Below are 22,437 nucleotides of genomic sequence, written 5' to 3' on the forward strand. Positions count from 1 at the left end.
TCCCCACCATCGAGGACATCTTCACGAGGCAGTGCTTCAAGAAGGCGGCATCCATCATTAAGGACCCTCACCATCCGAGACATGCCCTCTTCTCGTTACTACCATCGGGGAGGAGCTACAGGAGCCTGAAGACCCACACTCAACGTTTCAGGAACAGCTTCTTCCCCTCTGCCATCAGATTTCTAAACAGCCCACGAACATATGCATTATTCCTTTTTTTTGCACTAATTATTTATCTTTGTCATTTATAGTTTTAAAGACATAAAATTATCAATCTTGTATGACTAAATTATGTGTCTTTGCACTGTGCTGCTGTCACAAAACAAGAAATTTCACTTCATCTAAGTCAGTGATAATAAATCTGATTCTGCTCTTCTATCAGGTTCCTCAGCCTCTGACACTCCAGAGAAAACAACCCAAGTTGGTTCAACCTCTCCTTATAGCACATGCCCTCTAATCCAGGCAGCATCCTGGTGAACCTCTTCTGCACCCTCTCCAAAGTCTCCACATTCTTCCTGTAATGGAGCAACCAGAAAAACCAAACACATGGAATTAACTCCCTTTCAGAAGCAGCAAGTCCAAGCCCAGGTCAGCGAGTTGTACTCTCACCCTCCTAGTTAGAAGGTCATGGGTTCAAGCCCCACACTGAGACTTGAGCACTTCTATGACAACAATCCAATCAACCACTGAAATGTTGCTGCATGCTTGGAGCTGTCATCTTTTGGCTGGCTCACTGATTGCTCTCAGATTGCAGTCCACTCTTTCAAAGAACATCAGAGAGTTCGGGCCATCAGTTAACCAGCAGACAGCATTAACTAATGAAAAGAAAAAGAGATTGCATGATTAGTATCTTGCTGCTGTGTGCAGACTAGCTGTCACACTTCCTGCAGTACAAGATGGCTATGCTTCAAAATTCTTTGCTGCAAATTGATTTAAGATCAAATAAGTGAACTATAATGTAAGACAGACACAAGAGACTGCAGATACTGGGATTGGAGAGCAAAAAGGATCTCAGTGGGTCAGGCAGCGAGGGATGTAGAGCAAAAAGGATCTCAGTGGAGGCACACAGGGACAGTCGACTATAATGTACCCTCTTTGACAAACATTTGCCCGTTTCTTCTCACAGAGATGCTGAGAATCACGATGACACCAAAGGAATCCATTCAGCCCATTGAGTCTCTGCCAGCTCCCAGGGGAGCGGGCCCATTAGTCCCATTTCCCCCTCTCCTTATTTCCCTGTACCCCTGCAATTTATTCTCTCACACATATGGCTATCAACTCCTTTAATTCTTTTTTCCCATTAATCTAAACTAAGGGGTAACTTACAGTTGCCAATTATCTTAAATCTTGTCTTTGGGAAGTGGGAGGAAACTGGAGCACATGGAGGAAGCCCACAGGGAGAACATGCAAACTCCACAAAGACAGCACCAGAGGTCACAATCAAATGAGTCCTTGGAGCTGTGAGGCAGCAGCACTATCTTCTGCGTCACAGTACAGCCCTTTCCTGATAGGATAGGGGTTTCATAACATTGAGTGCCTGTTCTGTGAACATGGCATTCAAAACATCAACAGATTTTGTGCCCACAAAGGCATTCACCAGAGGGATTGCACAGCCAAGCTCACTCGTGCCAAGAGGATCCAAAGGTCAGTAATCAGATGAGACTTCAAAACAAAGCCCAATCCAGTGGATGCAAAAGATCACGCTGCAATATTTCAAAGTATAGGCACTGAGCATAGGAGCTGGGACATTACGTTGCACTTGTATAAATCGTTGGTGAGGCCGCACTTGGAAAACTGTGCGCAGTTTTGGTCACCTTGTTATAGGAAAGGTGTGGTTAAACTGGAAAGAGCACAGAAAAGATTTGAGGATGTTACCAGGACGAGAGGGCCTGAGTTATAGGGAGTGGTTAGGAAAATTCCCTGGAATGTAGGAGAATGAGGGGCGACCTTATAGAAATGTTTAAAATTATGAGAGGCAAAGATAAGGTGGACGGTAACAGTCTTTTCCCCAGGGTAGTGGAGTCCAAAACTAGGGGGCATAGGTTTAGGGCGAGAGGGGAAAGATTTAAAAGGGACCCGAGGGGCAACTTTTTTCACGCAGAGGGTGGTGAGTATATGGAACGAGCTACCAGAAGAAGTGGGTGAGGCAGGTACAACAGTATCATTTAAGAAGCACTTGGATAGGTACATGGAGGGGTGGGGCTTGGAGGGATATGGGCCGAACACAGGAAATTGGGACTAGCTAGGTGGGCACTGTGGTCGGCATGGACTGGTTGGGCCGAAGGGCCTGTATCCGTGCTGTATTGCTCTATGACTTCAAGTAGGGAGATGAGACATGCAAAACTATGAACGATCTATACAGTGCACCAAAAAGGGATGAGTCAAGGACCAGAGAATTTGAAGTGATGCAAGGGTTTCCACTGGGTGCTCTGATTTCCTCCCAGCTCCCAAAATACATTCTGGTTATGAGTGAATAAGTAAAGGTTGATAAGTGGAAAATATATATATATAGCTATATACACACACACACACACACACACACACACACACACACACACACACACACACACACACACACACGTAACCAGTAAGCATGATCTGCAATTCACTGCTTGAAGGGGCAGTGGGAAATGGAAAGAATTTTGGAGTATAGCCATCTTGTAATGCAGTTTTCAAAAGGATGGACACTGAAAGGAGAAAGTATAGCAGGGTGACAGGGGAAGGGGAACAGGAACGGTTGGATTGCTCCTACAGAGCTGGCTTGGGTTAACCAGTCCAACATTCTCCTTCCAGGCTGTAATAAGTAGGAAACTTTACTGGTTTCTCTCCCGTCCTCCCACCCCAACCTCTCCCTGGCATCAGGCACAATCACAGGCCAGCTGCTGCTTTGCATGGGATCAAATTCCTTAACACGTCATGCACTGTTCCACGTTACAATGGACATCCTTCATTAATTTGTACCCAGCTAAAGCAGCTTTATTACAATTGAATGATGGAGCACACTTGATGGGCCGGATGGCTCCTCTATTTAACAGTCTTATGAATGGTGAAAGCATGATTAATATTCAAATTATATAAGTGTTGACTTTTGGATGGATCAGGGTATTATCAAAGCTTCAGTCAACATCTCACAATCAGTAATCGTATCAACAAGTACCTTCATTTTTATGGCATCATAAATAATCAAGCAACTCAACCCCTGGGAAATGTGTTGCCTGGTGAGGTGCAGACTAACTTCTAACCTGATCTCAGTTGGGGCACGAGACTGAGCCACAAGAATCCTGGACTTGGTAGGAGCCTTTCCATACTCTCTTGCTGAAGAGTAGATGTGTCCGGGTCTTTTGCTCGCTTCCCCATAAAAAGGGGTTCCACCCAACAAGCGTTTCTGTTTCACCACCAAACTATTCCAATCTGGTGAGAGGTGGGAGTGGGGTCCCAATCTTCATTGGCTGCTGGATGGTCATATGCTTGTTGGCTGTAGGGCAAGGGCACAGTTGGCTACAACACCCCTCCAGCAGTTAAATACTCCACTGATTCCCAAGCCTGGGCTTTTCCATCAGTCATCCCACACTGGGACCAACTGCAAGAACCCAAGTTTTGACAGGCAAGCCTACATATGAAAGCTGGCCACTTTGAAAGTTACTTCACTTCATTGGCCATGAAGCTCTTTGACGTGACCCTGGGTTTTAAAAAGATTATAGAATGGTCATAGCATTGGAGGCCATTCTGCCCTTTGAGACCATTCCAGCTCCCTACCTGTCCCACTCCACTGCACTTTCCCTTTTCCTGTTTTCAAGTAGATCCAATTCCCTTTGGAAAGCTATAAATGAATCCACCCCCACTAACCAGTCAGGCAATGCATGTGTGAAACAGGTTTACTTCATGTTGCCTTTGGTTCTTTTGGCAGTCACCCAAAGTCCATGTCCTCTGGTTCTTGACCCTTCCAACTCACGTTCCTCACTATTGACTCTGAATATCACCATCACCTCTCAATCTTCTCTCACAAAATGCTGGAGGAACTCAGCAGGTCAAGCAGCATCTACGGAGGGAAATGAACAGTCCATGTTGCAGTTGCCGCATCTGTCCCTCCACAGATGCTGCCTGACCTGCTGAGTTCCTCCAGCATTTTGTGTGTGTTGCTCCAGATTTCCAGCATCTGCAGTCTCTCTTGTGTCTCAATCTTCTCTGTCCTGCTTCTCCAGCTTTTCTTTGCAATGCAAGTCTCCTCTAAGATCTTGCACCCCTGCTAAAGATTGGTGATCAGAATGTATCAGATATGATTCATGCAAACTCTTTACTTGTTACTGAAAGTTGTCCAGCTTGGAATCCCAGTGTAAACTGGTGCTTTTAGAAAAGCAGGGGATGGAGGGGAAATGAGAAGAATGCACAGGGATGCTTTCCTTTATCAACCGAAGCATAAAATATAAGAGTAAGGAGGCCATTCTGGTGGTCTATACAACACTAAATAGGCCACACCTTGACTTCTGCATAAATTCTGGTCACCACATTACAGGAAAGATGTGATTGCACTGGAGAGGGTGCAGGGGAGATTTACAAGGATGTTGCCAGGACAAGTAACAACATTTAATGGGTACTTGGACAGGTACACGGATAGGAAAGGTTGTGAGGGACATGCGGGCAAATGGGACTAGCTTAGATGGGAATCTCGGCCAGCATGGGTCTGTTTCTATGACTGGAAATCTGTCGCCAAGAGGAAAGATTGGATAGGCTGGAGCTGTTCTCTTTGTAACTGGGGAGGGTGAAGAAAGACTCACTTGAGGTGTATGAAATGATGAGGGGCCTAGATCGAATAAATAATGAAGGACCTGTTTCTCTTGGCAGAGGGATCATCCACCAAGATGTTACAGATTTAATAGAAGGATTAGGAGGGGAGATGAGGAATATGATTTCACCAGGGGGCGGTGGGGTGTAAAACTCACTGCCCGACACCCTCAGCACATTTACACAGTACACCAAGAGCTGTGACCTGCAAGGCTTTTGAACCAAGTTTTGGAAGGTGGAGTTAGGCTGGATGGCTCCTTTCTGACCAGCAGAGACACGATGGGTCAAATGGCCTCCATCTGTGCCAGAAATGTTCGATGAAATAATTCAAATTCTTAAAACCACATAAGAACAAAGCAGCTTGAGCATTCTGAAGGCGAGTGCCTCTAGCGCCGAGCGGTAGACTCACCGTGACTTTCGGCTGGTCACTGAACGACCGCTTGTTGCACTGCTGCTGGGCAGCCACCAGCTGCTGGATCATCTCCTCCTGCTCTGGAGTCAGCCGTGCCTTGTCCGTGGTCACCGGTGAGTCCTCTGCAGCCGTCAACACCGCCTGCGCCAGGTCCTCCTCCCGCTTCTTCTGCTTTTTGCTGCGGATCTGCTCTTCTGACAGAACACCTGAAGGGAACAACAAGCACGATCAAAGGTTCGGGGGGCTGCACTCTGCTTAAACAGGCAAGGGCACGACAGACGAAACGTTATATGGAAAAACACAAGGTCACCCACTTTGATACACAAACAAGAGGTGAGGGATCGGATAGTGTTGATGTTCAATGGGACGTAGAACAGTACAGCACAGGCCCTTCGGCCCACGGTATCCATGCTGAACACGATCCCAAATTAAACTAAACCTCTTCTGCCTGCACATGATCCATATCCCTCCATTCTTTGCAATATTTGTGTGTCTAACAGCCTCTTAAACACCACTATCATATCGACTTCCACTACCGTGGCTGTGGAGTTTCACCAGACTTGTTTCAAGGTTGGTAAGTTTGTCGTACGAGGAAAGAATACGTTGACTTGGTTTGTACTCGGAGTTTGCAAGAATGAGGGGAGATGTCATTGAAGCTTCTTACTGGATTCAGGGAGGATGTTTCCCCAGGCACAGGAGTCTAGAACCAGGGGCTGCAGGTGGGGGTCACAATCTCAGGATGAGGGGTGAGCTGTTTAGGACAGAGATGCAGAAGTAATTCTGTATTCAGAAGGCAGTGAGTCTCTGGAACTGTCTACCCCAGAGGGCAGACTGCAGAGACTCAGTCATTGAGTTCATTCAAAACAGGGTTTAATGTGTTTTTGGATATTAATTCAGGGATACCGGAGGAAAAATGGCGCTGAGACTTGATGCAGTAGGCTCAAAGAAACAGCAGAGAGTTGTGGACACAGCTCAGCACATCACAGAAACCAGACTCCCCTCCATGGACGCTGTCTACACCTCTTGCTGCCTCAGGAAAGCAGCCAGCATAATCAGACCCCACCTACCCCAAACATTCTCTTTTCTCCCATCGAGCAGAAGATACAGCACGTACCACCAGGCTCAACAACAGCTTCTACCCGCTGTTATAAGACTATTGAACAGTCCCCTAGTACGATAAGATGGACTCTTGACCTCACAATCTACCTCGTTATCACCTTGCACCTTATTGTCTGCCTGCACTGCACTTTCTCTATAACTGTAACACTCTATTCTGCATTCTGCTATCGTTATACCTTGTACTACCTCAATGCACTGTGTAATGAATTCTGTATGAACAGTATGCAAGACAAGTTTTTCCACTGCACCTCAGTATATGTGACAATAATAAACCAACGTGCCATATTCCTGCTCCTATTTCTTAAGTGTTATTCTATAATGCACTCTTGTTTTTAACTAAGTTTTGCACTATAAAAATAGATGAACATTAAAGCTATACAATTAATCAGAGTATTGCCTTTTCACTCTTTTCTTCTGTGTTATTCTCTCCACATCAACTATCTTACTCAACGCACCTAGAGATTTTGGATTTTACTGACGTGAAGGCCAACCAAATGATTGAAAAAAAATCTCTTCAATTTTCTGCACCAATATTTTTGCTTAAAGTGTATCTGGACAACAATAGCACAGTGAAGCAGTGTAACCTGCAAGTTACAGCCGATGATCTCAAGCAGCAGAGGAGAGCGAATTCTCACCCACAGTGCCAGGAGGCGGCAGTGGTCACACTCCAGCATCTACAGTGGTGCATGGATTTACTTAAGTGTGGGAAGCCAGTGGTTTTATATCCTAGATGACAGAGCCATTCATCTCCCTGTGCACTAGGAATCCTGCCTGAGCTTGTTCAGCTAAGGCAGCACAGTAGCAAGGCTTTGTATTAAACTCAGTTCTACAGTACAGATGCAATAGTCCTCAAGGCCATCTGCTCCAACTTCTCCCCATTTCTGGTCAACCTGATTTTGCCTCATTATTGGATTCAGATATCGATGGATAGACTACTTTCCCTCACTGCACATTGATTACAGCTCCCAGTTACCTCCCATTTCTTTTGAGAAATGACAGTCTGACACTCCTTAATACTGAAGGGCAAAGTTTGTGTGGTGCAGTTGCCATTGTTAATTCTGTTCAAATGGTCATAATCATACCGTTCCACTGCAATATCAAAATCAAGTGGGCCACACGCTCACTCCCAAGCCCCTGTATAAAGTAATATGGTTTAACAACAATACCTTTTGAGTTAAAAGCACTACCACAAAACTGTAATGCTTCCTGATTGTCATCACTGTTCGCTGCACTGAGAGCTTTGACTCAAGGGGAAGTGAGAGGAGGGGAAGGAGGGCTCTCATTTGCTGGGAAATGTCAATTGTTAAGCCCAACTGGGGTTGGGAAAAACTACACTTCCAATGAGGTTCCACACAACCCGTGTGATTGAGATCAGCCAACAGGCTCTGCCATTAAATGCCAGCACTGAGCAGCTTTAGTAAAGCAACATGGTGGAATGAATTTGACTGGGTATTCACCAGGGAAGCAAAATCAAAGATACAATATGTTAAGTTCTAACCTGCAGTGACTCAGAGTTCATGCACAAGTCACAGCAGCCCCAGTAACTTCCATAAATTACCAGAGACAGCAGCAAATCTGGAGATGTCCGACCTTGTGGCAATCTTCAGTTAGCAATTTTCCTAAAGGATCATTTCCTCTCCCCTCCCTTCCATACTCCATTACCACTTCCCCATTTAAGACAAGTACAGCGTAGCCTTCCAGCTGCAGCAGTTCAGGTAGTGGAAATACAGGGAATTCACAAATTGCTACCAAACAATTTGAGATACGGGAAAAAAATTCACTCTTACAGAATTTACATGAGATAAAACTAAATAAACACAAAATGTGAAAGAAACAAATTTCTCGCTGCCTCAGTAAAGCAGCCGACATAATCAAAGACCCCACCCACCCCGGACATTCTCTCTTCTCCCCCCTCCTATCGGGCAGAAGATAAAAGCCTGAAAGCACGTACCACCAGGTTCAAGGACTGCTTCTATCCCACTGTTATAAGATTATTGAATGGTCCCCAAGTATGATAAGATGGACTCTTGACCTCACAATCTACCTCGTTGTGCACTTGCACCTTATTGTGTGCCTGCACTGCACTTTCTCTGTAACTGCAAACACTTTATTCTGCATTCTGTTACTATTTTCCCTTGTACTACCTCAATGCACTGTTGTAATGAAATGATCTGTATGGATGGCATACAAAACCAAGTTTTTCACTGTACCTCAGTACATGCGACAATAATAAACCCATTTACCAAATTTTGTCAGTTTCTGTTAGGGGTTTGAGCTACAGAAAATTGCAATACAGATGGTTTTCTAGTAATGCAACCCCTCCATAACACAGGGGTAACACTGAACTCTCAACTTCATCTTCTTGTCCAATCCTGTCCCCTACTTTATCTTCAAGCTCTTCAAACATATCACTACCATCTACTTAAATCTGAGATCCTGGTCAGAGGAATCATTGATATTCCATGGAATTGCATTGGGATCATGCTATTCCTCAATTGCCTTTCATTGATGTCCCTCATCCCAACTCCCTCCATTAACTTTTTCTTGCAGTACATCTCCATGTAACGTGATACCAATTCTATTTCTGCCAATAGACCTCCTCCCAACTAGCAGACCCTCTACTCAGGCACGGCTGCTTTCACAATGTCCCAAGGATCCCTAGCCTTCTGCATTACCTCTGCTGCAGCCAATATGCCAGCACATGGCCAGCTTCATAGATTGCTTGTCCAAAGTTGCCCATATACCATCACGGCAACAGACGAAATCCAGGTCAGTCACCAAAACATTCAGTTTAACAAAGCAAAGTTATAACCTGGCCCAGCTGGGCACCCTTTTCTTGCTCAATCTTAAAGCAAGCAGCCTGTTGGAAGAAACACTCCCGGGTGTGTGACACCACATGCAATCCAAAATTGACAAGCATGGAATTGGGCATAATATGCTGGTGTAAAATCAGGATTGGTTAATTGTCAGAGTGTGGGAATTAATGGGTTATTTTCTAATTGGGAGGCTTTGACCCTTGGGGTTCCACAGGGATCTTTGCTGGGCTGCAGCTGTTCACAATAGACATCAATGATTTATTTCTGCACTAATGCCTTGTTTTACACAAGTCTTTTACTTTCTTCTTCACTGTCTTGTATAATTTATGTATAGTTATGTTCTGGGTGTTGTCGGAACCTACGTGTCAGTGATGCTGCTGCAAGCAAGATTTTCATTATACCTGTACCTCATGACAATAAACTCGACTCGAATTGGATTGAGTGGACCGAGTGTAATGTATCCAAGTTTCCTGACCATTCTGAGCTGAATGACAGAGTGGGCTGTGAGGAGGATGGAGGGTTTGAAGAGGATACACACAGGCGAAACGAATGGTTGAAGACATGGCAGATGGAATACAACTTGGGGATAAAAAGCGAGTCATTTTTGATTTAAAAAATTACTTTTTAAAATGGTGAGCTATCCAAAGGTGTTGGTGCTCAGAGGGACCTGGATGTTCTTCTACACAGCTAGCAGAAAGTTAACATACAGGAACAGCAAGCAATCAGGAAGGCAAACAGCAAGTTGTTTTTCTATTGAGTACAAGAGTCTTACTGCAACTACATTGGGCCCTGACCTGAATCATCTGAATCTTATACATCTGAAATATTGTATACAGGTCTGGCCTCCCCATCTAAGAAAGGTTATTCTCGTGAACGAGGAACTGCAACCAAGGATCCCCAGATTAAGGGATTTGTCACAAGAGGAAAGCTTAAGTGTCAGAGGTACACAGCATGGAAATAGGTCCCTTGGCCCATCGAGTCTGGACTTGGGGGCCTGAGTTACAAAGAGAGGTTGCGTAGAATCGGACTTTATTCCTTGGAACATAGAAGATTGAGGGGTGACCTGATAAAGGCATATAGGATCATGAGGGCATAGACGGGGTGAAAACACATAGTCTTTTTCCCCTAGCAAGAGGGTGCTAAAAACAAGAGGGCATAGGTTTAAGATCAGAGGCAAAATTTAAAAGGGACATCAGGGGCAGCTTCTTCACACAAAGGGTGGTGCGTGTTTGGAATGAGCTGCCAGAAATAGTGGTTGAGGCGGGCACATTAGCAACGATTAAAAGCCATCTAGATAAGTACAAGGTTAGGAGAGGTTTAGAGGGCTATGGGCCAAACGTGGGCAAGTGGGACCAGCTCGCTGGGCGACACCGTCGGCATGGACAAGTTGGGCCGAAGGACCTGTTTCCATGCTGTACGATTCCACACCAACCATCAAGCACCCATTTTACACATCCAACATAATCCCATTTTGTTATCCCCACATTGTCATTAACTTCTCCCGGATTCTACCACTCATGTACATACTAGCATCGATTTACATCGGCAAAATTAACCAACCTGCATGTTTTTGGGACGTGGGAGGATATTGGAGCACCTGGAGGGAATCCACACAGTCACAGGGAGAATGTGCAAACTCCACGCAGGCAGCACCTGACTGAATCCCTGTCTCTGAAACTATGAGGCAGCAGCTCTACCAGCTGCGTCACTCTCTGCCCAGACTTATCGGTGTTCTCATTGAATCATACAAAACTCTTTCAGGGCTGAAAGGTGTAAATGCAAAGATGATGTTTCCTCTGGTTGGAGTGTCTAGAACCAAAGGTCACAATCTCAAAATAAGGGACCATTCAGGACAGAGATGAAAAGAAATTTCTTCACCCAGAGCATGATGATTCCTTAGAATTCACCACCAGAGGGGTTCAAAGCTGAAAACGATGGGTTTTTAGATACAAGGGGAATTGAGGGATTTCAGGTTAGTGCAGGAAACTGGCGCTCAGGTAATAGATCAGACATGATCTTATTGAATGGTGGAGGAGGTGCAATGGGCTCGATGTCTGCTGCTGCCTCTATATGAGGTCGAGAGGGTTGACAGCTTCAAGTTCCTAGGAGTGAAAGTCACCAATACCCTGTTCCGGTCCAACCACATAGATGCCACGGCCAAGAAAGCTCATCAGCACCTCAGCTTCCTCAGAAGGCTGAGGAAATTTGCATGTCCCCGTTGATCCTCACCAATTTTTAATTGGCACAGCACAGAAAGCATCCTATCCGGATGCATCACGACTTGGTATGGCAACTGCTCTGCCCGTGACTGCAAGAAACTACAGAGTTGTGGACACAGCCCAGCACATCACGGAAACCAGCCTCCCCTCCATGGACTATCTACACTCCTTGCTGCCTGGGTAAAGCAGCCAGCATAATCGAAGACCCCACCCTAGCGGGACATTCTCTCTTCTCCACCCCTCCCATTGGGCAGAAGATACAAAAGCTTGAAAGCACCTACCACCAGGCTCAAGGACAGCTTCTATCCCGCTGTTATAAGACTATTGAACAGTCCCCTTGTATGATAAGATAGACACCGGACCTCACAATCTATCTTATGACGACCTTGGACCTTATTGTCTGCCTGCACTGCACTTTCTCTGTAAATGTAACTCTAAACTGCATTGTGTTATTGTTTTCCCTTGTACTACCTCAATGCACTGTTGTAATGAAATGATCTGTATGGATGGCATACAAGTTTTTCACTGTACCTCAGTACATGTGACAATAATAAACCTATTTACTATTTGTTATTTCATGTCAAGGCATATTTCATGAGCTCACAATATCCAAAACTAATTTACAGTCTGTGAAGTACTTATGAAGTGTAGTCACGGCTATAATCTTGGATGTGTGGTGGTGCATTTAAATACAAAGAGAAATGTGGTAAATGACCAGATTTTAGCGGTTGATCTAGGGATAATATTGGCCAGAATACCACAGGTCACATGCATTCTCTTCCTCAAATTCGTACCATTACATCCACCCAATTAGCTACTGGAACCTCTAAGCAGAAGATGGTACCTCAAACTCTGCCCTAACTGTACTGGTGATGTGTTAGTTCAGGTTTTTTGTGCTCAAGTCCCAGAGTCCAAAAGATTTTGACTCTGCACACCAGGAATATAGTCAAACCACCATCTCAGTCTCCTAGAAAAATTAAACTCTCATCTTATTCTTACACCACCCAATTTTCCTTTGTGCCCTCAAAGTTCAACTTTCCTAAAGCTCTCTAGGTCAAACTCCGAAACTTCAAGCTTCCGCATAAGACTCCAACTCATCCATAGCTCTTTCCGGCAGGCACAGTAGTGTAGAGGTTAGCATAACGCTTTACAATGCCAGCGACCCGGGTTCAAATCCAGCTGCTGTCTGTAAGGAGTTTGTATGTTCTCCCTGTGTCTGCGTGGGTTTCCTCCGGGTGCTCTGGTTTCCTCCACATTCCAAAGACGTACAGGTTAGGAAGTTGTGGGCATGCTATGTTGGCACCAGAAGCATGGCGACACTTGCGGGCTGCCCCCAGAACACTCTACACAAAAGATGCATTTCACTGTGTGTTTCGATGTACATGTGACTAATAAAGAAACCTTACCTTATCTGGCCTTGGGTGGGCTGGCACATGCAACATCCTGGCCCTTATCAGCTTCCACTGCCTCTGTGGCTTTGGTACTTTCATTTAAAACTCCTTTTACCTCTTTCCCCTCTACTTTTGCATCCATTCCCACTATCAAAATGGAAGAGTGCTCCATGGGCAGATGCATACTGAACTTCATCAGATAATTTTAAAAAAATCATTAGATGCTCAGAACCATCAAACCAGAGAGACACCCGAGACTGCAAACGCTAGAATCTGGAGCAACAATCTATCTGCTGGAAGAACTTAGTGGGTCAGTCCTGATGCAGAATTTCAAACTGAAACGTCAACAGTTCCTTTCCTCCCACAGATGCTGTTTGACCTGAGTTCCTCCAGCAGATTGTTCATTGCTAGAGACACAAGAGACTGCAGATGCTGGAATCCAGAGAAACACACAACCCGCTGGAGGAACTCAGCAGGTCAAGCAGCATCTGTCGACATTTCAGGTCGAAACCTGGCATCAGTATGGAGAGTGGATCGGGACTGATGCAGGGTTTCGATCCGAGACATCGACAACTCCATTTCTTCCACAGATGCCGCTCGATCCGCTGAGTTCCTCCAGCTGATTGTTTCTTGTATCAAACCAAGTTATCCCCCAAGTTTAGAGGGATGCAAATTGCCTGAAGCTTGCTTACAATGTTCCCTCATTCCAGCTTCCCGGCATTTCCGTAGTCGACACTCCTGGCATTTCCTGCGCATGTACATGTCCATCTCACACTTGCCGCTGCTTTTGCAGGTGTACTGTGCGTTCTTGATGACACTGCGGCGGAAGAAGCCCTTGCAGCCTTCGCAACTTAGCACATTGTAATGGAAGCCCGATGCCTTGTCCCCACAGACGCTGCAAACCTCGTTCCCCAGCATTTTCGGGGCTGGGCCCTTCTTTCGCTTTATCATGGGCTCGTCTCCTGGAAGGCACAAGTGTCAGTGGTTAAACAACTGCCAAGCATGTGGATTTTATACGTAAGAGCAGTTGACACACAAAGCAAATACATCAGAGTTATACAGCACGGGCCCTTCAGCCCAACTCATCCATGCCAACCAAGATGCCCAGCCAAGCTAGTGCTATTTGCCTGCATTTGACCCATATCCCTCTAACCCTTTCCCACCCATGTACCTGTACAAATGTTTTTTTTAAGAATTTGTTATTGTACCTGCCTCAACTACTTCCTCTGGCAGCTTGTTCCATGCACGGACCACCCTCTCCACGAAGAAGTTGCCCCTCAGGTCCCCGTTCCATCTTTCTTCTTCCATCTCAAACCTATGCCCTCTACTTTTTGAATCTCTTTCCCTGGGAGAAAGACTGTGAGCATTCACCCCCACCTCTGCCCCTCATGACTTTATACACCTCGAAAAAGGTCACCCCTCAGTATTCTACAAATAAAGTCCAAGCCTGCCTAACCTCTCCCCATAACTCAAGCCCTCGAGTCCTAGCAACGTGGTAACAGTGATGAGACATTCATCATTTGTTAAACCAGTTACAACACTGTGCTCAGTTACTGAGCATTTTGCTTTGAAGATGTTGAGGACAGGGAGAAGGAATGGGAGATATTCAGGAAGATAATACCAAGGAGCAAATATTTTATTAATTGATCAGAGAGCTAATTTAGTTGGAAATAGGAGACCCAAGAAAAGGAGTGAGGATGTGGAACTTGCATCAGGCAGACATGGTTTGGGTAAATGCATTCAATGGGAAGCAAGATAGCTAAGAATTAGTATTTGGTTTATTATTGTCACATGCATCAAGATACTGTGGATATATGTACCCTGTAACAGGAAAGACAATGTCAAGCTGGTGCAGAAGAAATTTATGAGGATGCTGCCTGGATGAGAGGGCCTGAGTAATAGGGAGACGTTGGCCACACTGGATCTTTATTCCTTGGAACGTAGGAGAATGGTGGGGGTTGACCTCATAGAAGTTTATTAAATCACGAGGGGTATGGATAAAGTGGAGGGTCATGGTCTTTTCCACAGAATCCAAATCCAGAAGGCACAGATCCAAGATAAGAGGGGAGAGAGTTAAAAGAGACCCGAGAGGTAAGTTCTTTACACAGAGGGTAGTGAGTACCTGGAACGAGCTGCCAGAGGAAGTGGTCAAGGTGGGTACAATTGTAACATTTAAAAAGGCATTTGGATATGGAGGGGAGGGGCTTGGAGGATTATGGGCCGAACGCAGGCAACTGGGAGCAGCAGGGAGGTTGCTGTGGTCGGCATGAACCAGTTGGGCCGAAGGGTCTGTTTCCGCGCTGTATTACTCCATGACAGTGAAAAACTTTGTTTTGCAAGCCATTCATACAGCATGAAAGCAATGAAAGCAGGACACGTTGATTTGGCTCCATGAGGTAAGAACAAAAGAAACAGAAGGAGGCCATTAAGCTCCTTTCACCTACTCCACCATTTAATAAGATCGTGCATCACTTGCCATAACTAACACCCATATTCCTTGATTCCCTCCATTTCCAAAAATCTATGGGCCTCTGTCTTGAATACACACAGCAAACAAGCCTCCACAGCTCTCTTTGGCAGCGAGTTCCAAAGATTCAGTAATCTCTGAGTGAAGAAATTCTCCTCATCTCTGCCCTGAATGACTGACCGCTTTCTGGTGAGCTTTCCTCGATCACAAGTACATCCTTCCTTAAGTAAGGGGGCTAGATCTGTGTGCAATATTCTCACCAAGCCCTATATAATGCAGTGAGGAAGGAGATAGACTTGCTGGGCTTCTCACTTGTAAAATTCTGTTAAAGATTATCAATGACTATAATTGTAAGTAGAAACATTGACCATCTCTCTGCTTTTACCAGATTCCAGCATCTGCTGTCTCTTGTGTGTCTGGGTTTAATGTCCTGGGTGAAAGGAAGGATAGACTGGGGCTTTTTTTTTCCCTGGAGTATCGGAGGCTGAGAGGTGACCTTATAGAGGTTTATAAAATCATGAGGGACATTAATAAGGTGAATGGTCACGGTCTTTTTACCAGGGTAGGGGAGTCTAAACTAGAGGGGAAAGATTTAAAGGGGACCAGAGGGGAAAGTTTTCCACATAGAGGGTGGTGAGTATGCGGAATGAGCTGTCAGAGGAAAGGTTGAGGTGGGTACAATTACAACATTTAAAAAACATTGGACAAGTACATAAATAGGAAACATTTAGAAGATATGGGCCAAACGCAGGCAAATGGGACTAGCTCAGGTGGGCACCTTGGTCGGCATGGACAAGTTGGGCTGAAGGGCCTCCTTCCCTCGTGTATGACTCTATGACTCTAAAGAAAACTGTGAAAAATTAAATGTCACGTACTTAAACCTCAAGCACAAAGCAGTTGTACTGAAGTAAATACTCCTGTCCCTAATGAAATACTGGTTGATATTTTGATGTTTAACTATGATATGGAAATCTCTCTCTGTTCCATTGTCATCACTTAGTCTCAATCCTGGAATTGCCTCCCCAGTGGGGCACAAACAGGGTGAATGCAGACAGTCTTTTTTCCAGGGAAAGGGAATCAAAACCTAGAGGGCACGGGTTTAATGTGAGAGGTGAAAGATTTAAAAGGGACCTGAGGGACAATTTCTTCACACAGAGGGTGGTGAGCACATGGAACGAGCTGCCAGAGGAAGTGGTTGAGGCAGGTAAATAACAACGTTTAAAAGACACTTGGACAGGTACATGGATAGGAAAGGTTTAGAGGGATCTGGGCCAACACAGGCAAATGGGTATCCTTGTTGGCATGGACAAGTTGGGCCGAAGGGCCCGTTTCATGCTGTGTGACTCTAATAGCACTGTGTAGGCACCTTCACCAGAAGACCACAAGGTGGTGGTCAAGAAGGTGGCTCCTTCTCCTGAGGCAATCCACTTGCCGGTGATGCTGCTGCGAGTTTTTCATGCTGCCTGTATCTCACTGTACTTATTCACATTACAATAAACTTGATGTGATGGGTACCAAATGCTGAGTTTTCCGGCAATGCTCCCATCCAATTAATTAATAACATAAATCACAGTTTTGTCAAAAATGAAATCATAATTTCTGTCCAAAAAAAACGTACCACTGACATAAAGCAAGCATTCGGGCTCGGAGGAGAATGAACCATTGTGGATGTCGGTGACCTGGTCACGAACCTCCTCCACCTCATACTCCTGCTTCACCTGATACTGTGCGCAGTCTATACTCTCCTCCACCGCAGTCTCTGCGACATCTTTGTCATCTTCTGAAAAGAACATGGTATGGGATGAACAGAAAATAAGATCAGAATTACCCAGCATCAGTGAAACTCGACAATTATATGGTTATCTGGGAGCAAATTCTGTTGGGCGCAAGGCAGATTCAACCCTTGACTGCACTTCCACATTCAGTTCAATCACAGCTGACTCGAGACCCAACCCCAACATTTTTCTATCTTTACCAAAATCCCCTGGAAGTCGTTCTCCAACGAATGCATCAATCAATCTCGATCTTCGTTGTCCAAAGTGACCTGACATTCATCCCTTCTTGGATCAGTTCTACTGTCATTTAAATAAAAAGCTTCCAGATTTCATTTTGATGGCTTAGCTTTAACACAGTTTCCCCTTTTTCTTAATGAGGCCTCACCAGAGGAAGTAGATTCTTCCCGTCAGTCCTACCGATTGTTCAGATCTCCCCTCGGGCTCAAGTACAAGGCACATTTTCTCTCCTGCTCTGCGCCTCGCTGCCCCCCTCCTCCCCTCCACTTGCCATCAAGATCATTTAAATACAACTCCAAATATATTTAGGAACATGAGGTACTTCTCTGGAAACAAAGGCATTAAGGGGTCTGGAGAGAAAGAACATCCACAACAGAAATCTATTTAATCTCAGTTTCCTTCTTTGGTTGATCCCTTGGCTCAGCAGTCTTGTAGTGAAAGATTTGCACATTTTCAGTGGCCTCTGTGTGAGGAACGGATTCACCCCTGAATGGTCAGAATTCAATTTTAAGGTTAGGGACTTTGTGAACAAACACTGGGTAGGCTAAACCAAGAAAGACATTCCACTTATAAACCAAAAGTAGAAAAACTCTCCAAGTCAGGCAGCATCTCTGTACATAGAAACAGAATTAACATTTCAGGTCCTCGACCTGCTGAATGCTTCTGGCATTTTCTGGTTTTGTTTCAGATTTTCAGTGGTGCAGCTGGTAAAGTTGCTGTCTCAAGGCACCAGAGATCCAAATTCAATCCTGATCTCCAAAGCTGTCTGTGTGGAGTTTGCACATATTCCCTGTGTCTATGTGGGTTTCCTCCCAAAGACATGCAAGTTGGTAGGTTAATTGGCTGCTGTAAATTGCTCCTATATGCAGGCAGATATCAGAGAGATGCAACAAAAATAGGGTTATTGTACTGGGGAGTTTCAATTTCCCAAACATTAAGTGGGTTTGCCAAAGCATTAAAGGCTGAAAGGGGGCAGAATTTTTGAGGTGTATCCAGGACTAAGGTAAATCTGAAAGCATGTTATAAGTACATAAGGGAAAAAGAATAACCAGGTAATAACTAGGACCCATTAGGGACAACAGGAGCAAACTGTACGTGAGCCAGAAGGTATAGGCGAGGTCCTAACTAAATACTTTACATCAGCATTCATGAAGGAAACAGACCTTGTAGTTGGAGAACTCTTTGAAGGGTAGGTTCAAGTCTAGTGCAGGTCTTCATAAATAAAGAGGAGGTACTGGTAATCACAGACCTGAGAGCCTAACATCAGCGGTAGGGAAGATACTGGAAAAAGTTCTGAGGGAGAGGATTAATGATCACTTGGAAAGACAGGAACTAATCAGACAGACAACATGGCTTTGTCAGGGTCAAATCCTGCTTGACCAATTTGATTGAATTCTTTGAAGAGGTAACAAAGTGTATCGATGAAGGCAGTGCAGTAGATGTGATTTACATTGTCTTCAGTAAAGCCTTTGACAAGGTTCCACATGGGAGACCAATTCCAAAGGTTAGGACCCATGAGATCCAGGACAAGTTGGCAAAATGGATCCAAAATTGACTTGGAGACAGAGGGTGATGGCAGAGAATCGTTTTGGCGATTGGATGCCTGTGACTAGTGGTGTTCCACAAGGATTGGTGCATGTGAATGACTTGTATGTGGATGTGGGAGCCATGATCAGCAAGTTTGCAGATGATGACACAAAGATTGACGGATTTACTGACAGTGTGGAAGTAATCTTAGGTTCGAGGGAGATTTCAACGTGTTGGTGAAATGGGCTGAAAAATGACAGATGTATTTTGGGAGCACTAATGAGGCTAGGTCTTAGGGAGCACTAAGGAACAGAGGGACCTCAGTGTACAAGCCTGTAAATTCTTCAAGGTGGCAACAGGATAGACAACGGGACACTGGGTTTCTATAGTCAGGGATTTAAAGTGCAGAAGTAGGGAGGTTATGCTCCAACTTTATAAAACCTTGGTCAGACCTCAGCAGTACTGTATGCAGTTCTGGTCTCCACACTATAGGAAGGACTAGATAGCACTGGAGAGGGTGCAGAGGAGATTCACCAGGCCATTGCCTGGGAAGGAGCAGTTTAGTTATGAGGAGAGACTGGAGAAGCTGGGTCTGTTCCTCTGGAGCGGAGGAGGTTAAGAGGGGACGTTATTGAGGTATTTAAAATTATGAGGAATAATAGATACTGTAGGTCGCCTGCAGGAAACCTTCCCCCATATCTGAGGTAGATAAAATTAGAGAACGTAGCAAGGGGGTAGAGGTTCAGAGGGGATATGAAGGGGACCTTTTTCACCCAGAGAGTGTTGAGTACCTGGAATGCACTACCTGGGGGAGAGGTTGAAGCCGGGTTGCTGACAGCATCTAGATGAACAGAGGGCTATGGACCAAGTGCTAGGTGATGGGGTTAATATGGAAGGATGCCCATTGGTTGTCATGGACGTTGAGCCGAATGACCTGTTTCCATGCTGCACTATTCTATCATTAGCATAGATAGGCATCACGGTCAGCATGAACACGATGGCCTGTTTCTGTACTGTACAATTCTATGAATTCACTTTCTGAAATGCAGATGTAAAAGATTCCCCTGTAACTTTCAGAGAGGAACTGGATCTAGTCCAAAGGAGAAAGAATGCAGGGCAATCAGGAGATAGGAAAGTGAGATTAATGGAATAGTTCTCTCAAAGGGCTGGCACAGACCCTTGGGCTGAATGTCCTCCTTCTATGCTCTCTGATTCGATAAATGAGCCTACCTTGGCCAGCGTCCAAGCCATTCACAGCCGAGAAGGACATCTTCCATCACGTGCTCCACTGCATGGTGAAAATACAAACCAAGGGGGAAACTGAGAACGAAAAAAAAGTAATCAATAGTTTAGCTTAACTGAAAATTTTGCACTTAATGCCTTTCCTGGAAATGTGCTGCTTCTATTAGTAATTAGATGGGAATCATTGCATTATTGTTAGGTCCAGTCCCTTGAGAAGGTGATGGTAAACCAGCTTCCTGAACCGCTGCAATTTACATTATGAAGGTGCTCCTAGAGTACTGTTGAGTTGGGTGCTCCAGGATTTAGATGCGGCAATGATAAAAGGAATGAACACGAGATCAAGTCAGGATTGATGCAACCTGGAAAGAAATCTGCAGGTGGTTCCTGTGTGCCTGCTGCCATTGTCTTGTAAGTGGTGGGATTGAGAGGTGCTGTAGAAGGAGGTTCAGTCAGATGCTGACCTTATGTGGATGATACACACTGCAGCTGGGGAGTTCTGGTGGCAGAATTGGTCTTTTATTTAGAGCAGAAGATTCCAGGGCAGCGCAGTATGTAGGCTGCTGCCCCATAACTCTAGGGTCTTGGGTTCAATCCTGACCTCAGGTGCTTTCCGTGTGGAGTTTGCCCCGAGTTCAAACTCCAGTCCAGAGGGGAAGTAGTTTTGGGTTCCAAGTGGGAGGGAGCTCCTGTATTCAGAGTGTCCATCACTACTTGCTTGTATCTAATGTGCAAATACCACCAATTCATAGCTTCAACGCTGTGCATTGGTACTGTTTTAGAGAGTGTGAAATGTGCCCATGACTGCATGGGATTCCTCCCACATCCCGAACACCTGCTGGTAAATCTGGCTAAATGTAAATTACTTTTAGGTGTAGGTAGATGGCGAAAGAATCAAGGAGACGAAGGGAATAAGTTGCAGGCTTACAGGGAAGGGGAATGGGACTGCTCATCTGGAAGCTAGCGATCTGCATCTCCCTGTTGCCAGTCACTTCAACTCCACCTCCCAACAGTATCACTGATATGTCAGTCCTTGGTCTCCTCCACTGCCAGGAGAATTCCAAGCGCAAACTGGAGGAACAGCACCTCATTTTCCGTCTTGGAACCTTGCAGCCTAACGGCATGAACATTGAATTCTCCCACTTTAGGGAAATCCCCACCCCTCCTTCCCCACATCCCCCCCTCCTCCCTACCTTCCCCACATCCCCCCCCTCCCCCCCCCCCCACCCTGCTTCTTCTCTTCCCTTTTCCTAGCTTATTTCTCTTTTATCTACCCTTTATCTCCTTACCTTTGACCCATCCCCCGGTGGATCTGCTCTCCCCTCCTCCCCCGCACCTGCCCATCACTATCTCTTACCTGCATCTCCCTATCACCACCCTGTGCCCACCCCACCTGCCTTCTATTATCCACCCGTCACTGCTCTGCTTTTCCCTCCTATATATTGGGCTTCCTTCCCCTTTTCCTACCTTCAGTCCTTAAGGGTCCTGAGCCGAAACATTGACTGCCGACTTTTCTCCACGGATGCTGCCTGGCCTGCTGAGTTCCTCCAACATCATCGTGTTTCTCAACTAGCATACCTGATGGGCTGAGTGGTATTCTCCCCCTAAGGAAGAGTCCTGCTTTGTCCTGGATGGCATCAGGCTTTGCATAGTTCTCATCCACAGAAGTGGAAAGGATTCCATCCCAATCCTGATGAAGGGTTTCGACCTGAAACATCGACGATTCCTCCCCACCCCCCTCAACAGATGCTGCTCGACTCGCTGAGTTCCTCCAGCAGATTGTTGGTTGCTTCACAATCCTGTCGTGATTTCCACACCCTCACCCACACACACAATGCCCCTCAAACACAACACTTCAGGTTGAGGTTGTACAGAGGCCAGAGCAGGAACCCTGGCTGCTTTTATTTTCTTCGTGAACTGGTGGATTGATTCCTGTCATACAGCAGTGACAGATGGAACAGCCTCAAGTCGAGGCTCTCAGACAACCTCCAGCAAAGCTTTTCTGTAGAGAAGCAACACAGGACACACAAAGGGCAAACTAACTTTGAATCCTCCCTTCTCTCCCACCACATAAAGGCACCCAGTACTCCCTACAAACTATGGGATGAGCACAACAGATATAAGCAAGCAATGACTGGCACTCAATGCAAAAGCTCCCTCTTTCTACTCAGAAGCCCAAACCAAAGTCAGAGCGCTGCCCCTCTGGATTTTGTATTCAGGGGATGTCAGTGCAACTGACTGAACCAAGCAAACAACAAACTGCTGGAGGAACTCAGTGGCTCAGGCAGCATCTCTGGAGGGAAATGGACAGTCGACGTTTGGGGTCAAGACACTTCATCTGGACTGCTGGAGGAATACTTCTTCAAAGTGGGCATACCTCGAAGAGGCTTCACTGTGGAGTAGTAAAATGGAGGCACAAGAGACTGCAGATGTGGAAGGGACTGAACCAAGGA

The 22,437-nt window shown here is 45.5% G+C and overlaps 1 protein-coding gene across 3 annotated transcripts in view; it reads right to left on the reverse strand.

Moving 5' to 3' along the window:
- The window catches only part of LOC127585605 (oxysterols receptor LXR-beta-like), a 63,844-nt gene that overhangs the window by 22,982 nt on the left and 18,425 nt on the right, over nucleotides 1-22,437 (reverse strand). For 2 of the 3 annotated variants that reach the window (XM_052043204.1, XM_052043203.1), the window contains 4 exons: nucleotides 19,976-20,065; nucleotides 16,825-16,986; nucleotides 13,432-13,701; nucleotides 5,192-5,400 (listed from right to left, as the gene is read on the reverse strand). In XM_052043204.1, coding sequence (XP_051899164.1) covers nucleotides 5,192-5,400; nucleotides 13,432-13,701; nucleotides 16,825-16,986; nucleotides 19,976-20,015 — 681 coding nt within the window. In that variant the 5' untranslated portion in view covers nucleotides 20,016-20,065. The remainder of the gene's footprint in view (nucleotides 1-5,191; nucleotides 5,401-13,431; nucleotides 13,702-16,824; nucleotides 16,987-19,975; nucleotides 20,066-22,437) is intronic. The other variant, XM_052043205.1, reaches the window with a different exon arrangement.

The sequence above is a fragment of the Pristis pectinata genome, chromosome 33 (genome assembly GCF_009764475.1).
Source record: "Pristis pectinata isolate sPriPec2 chromosome 33, sPriPec2.1.pri, whole genome shotgun sequence".
NCBI lineage: Eukaryota > Metazoa > Chordata > Chondrichthyes > Rhinopristiformes > Pristidae > Pristis > Pristis pectinata.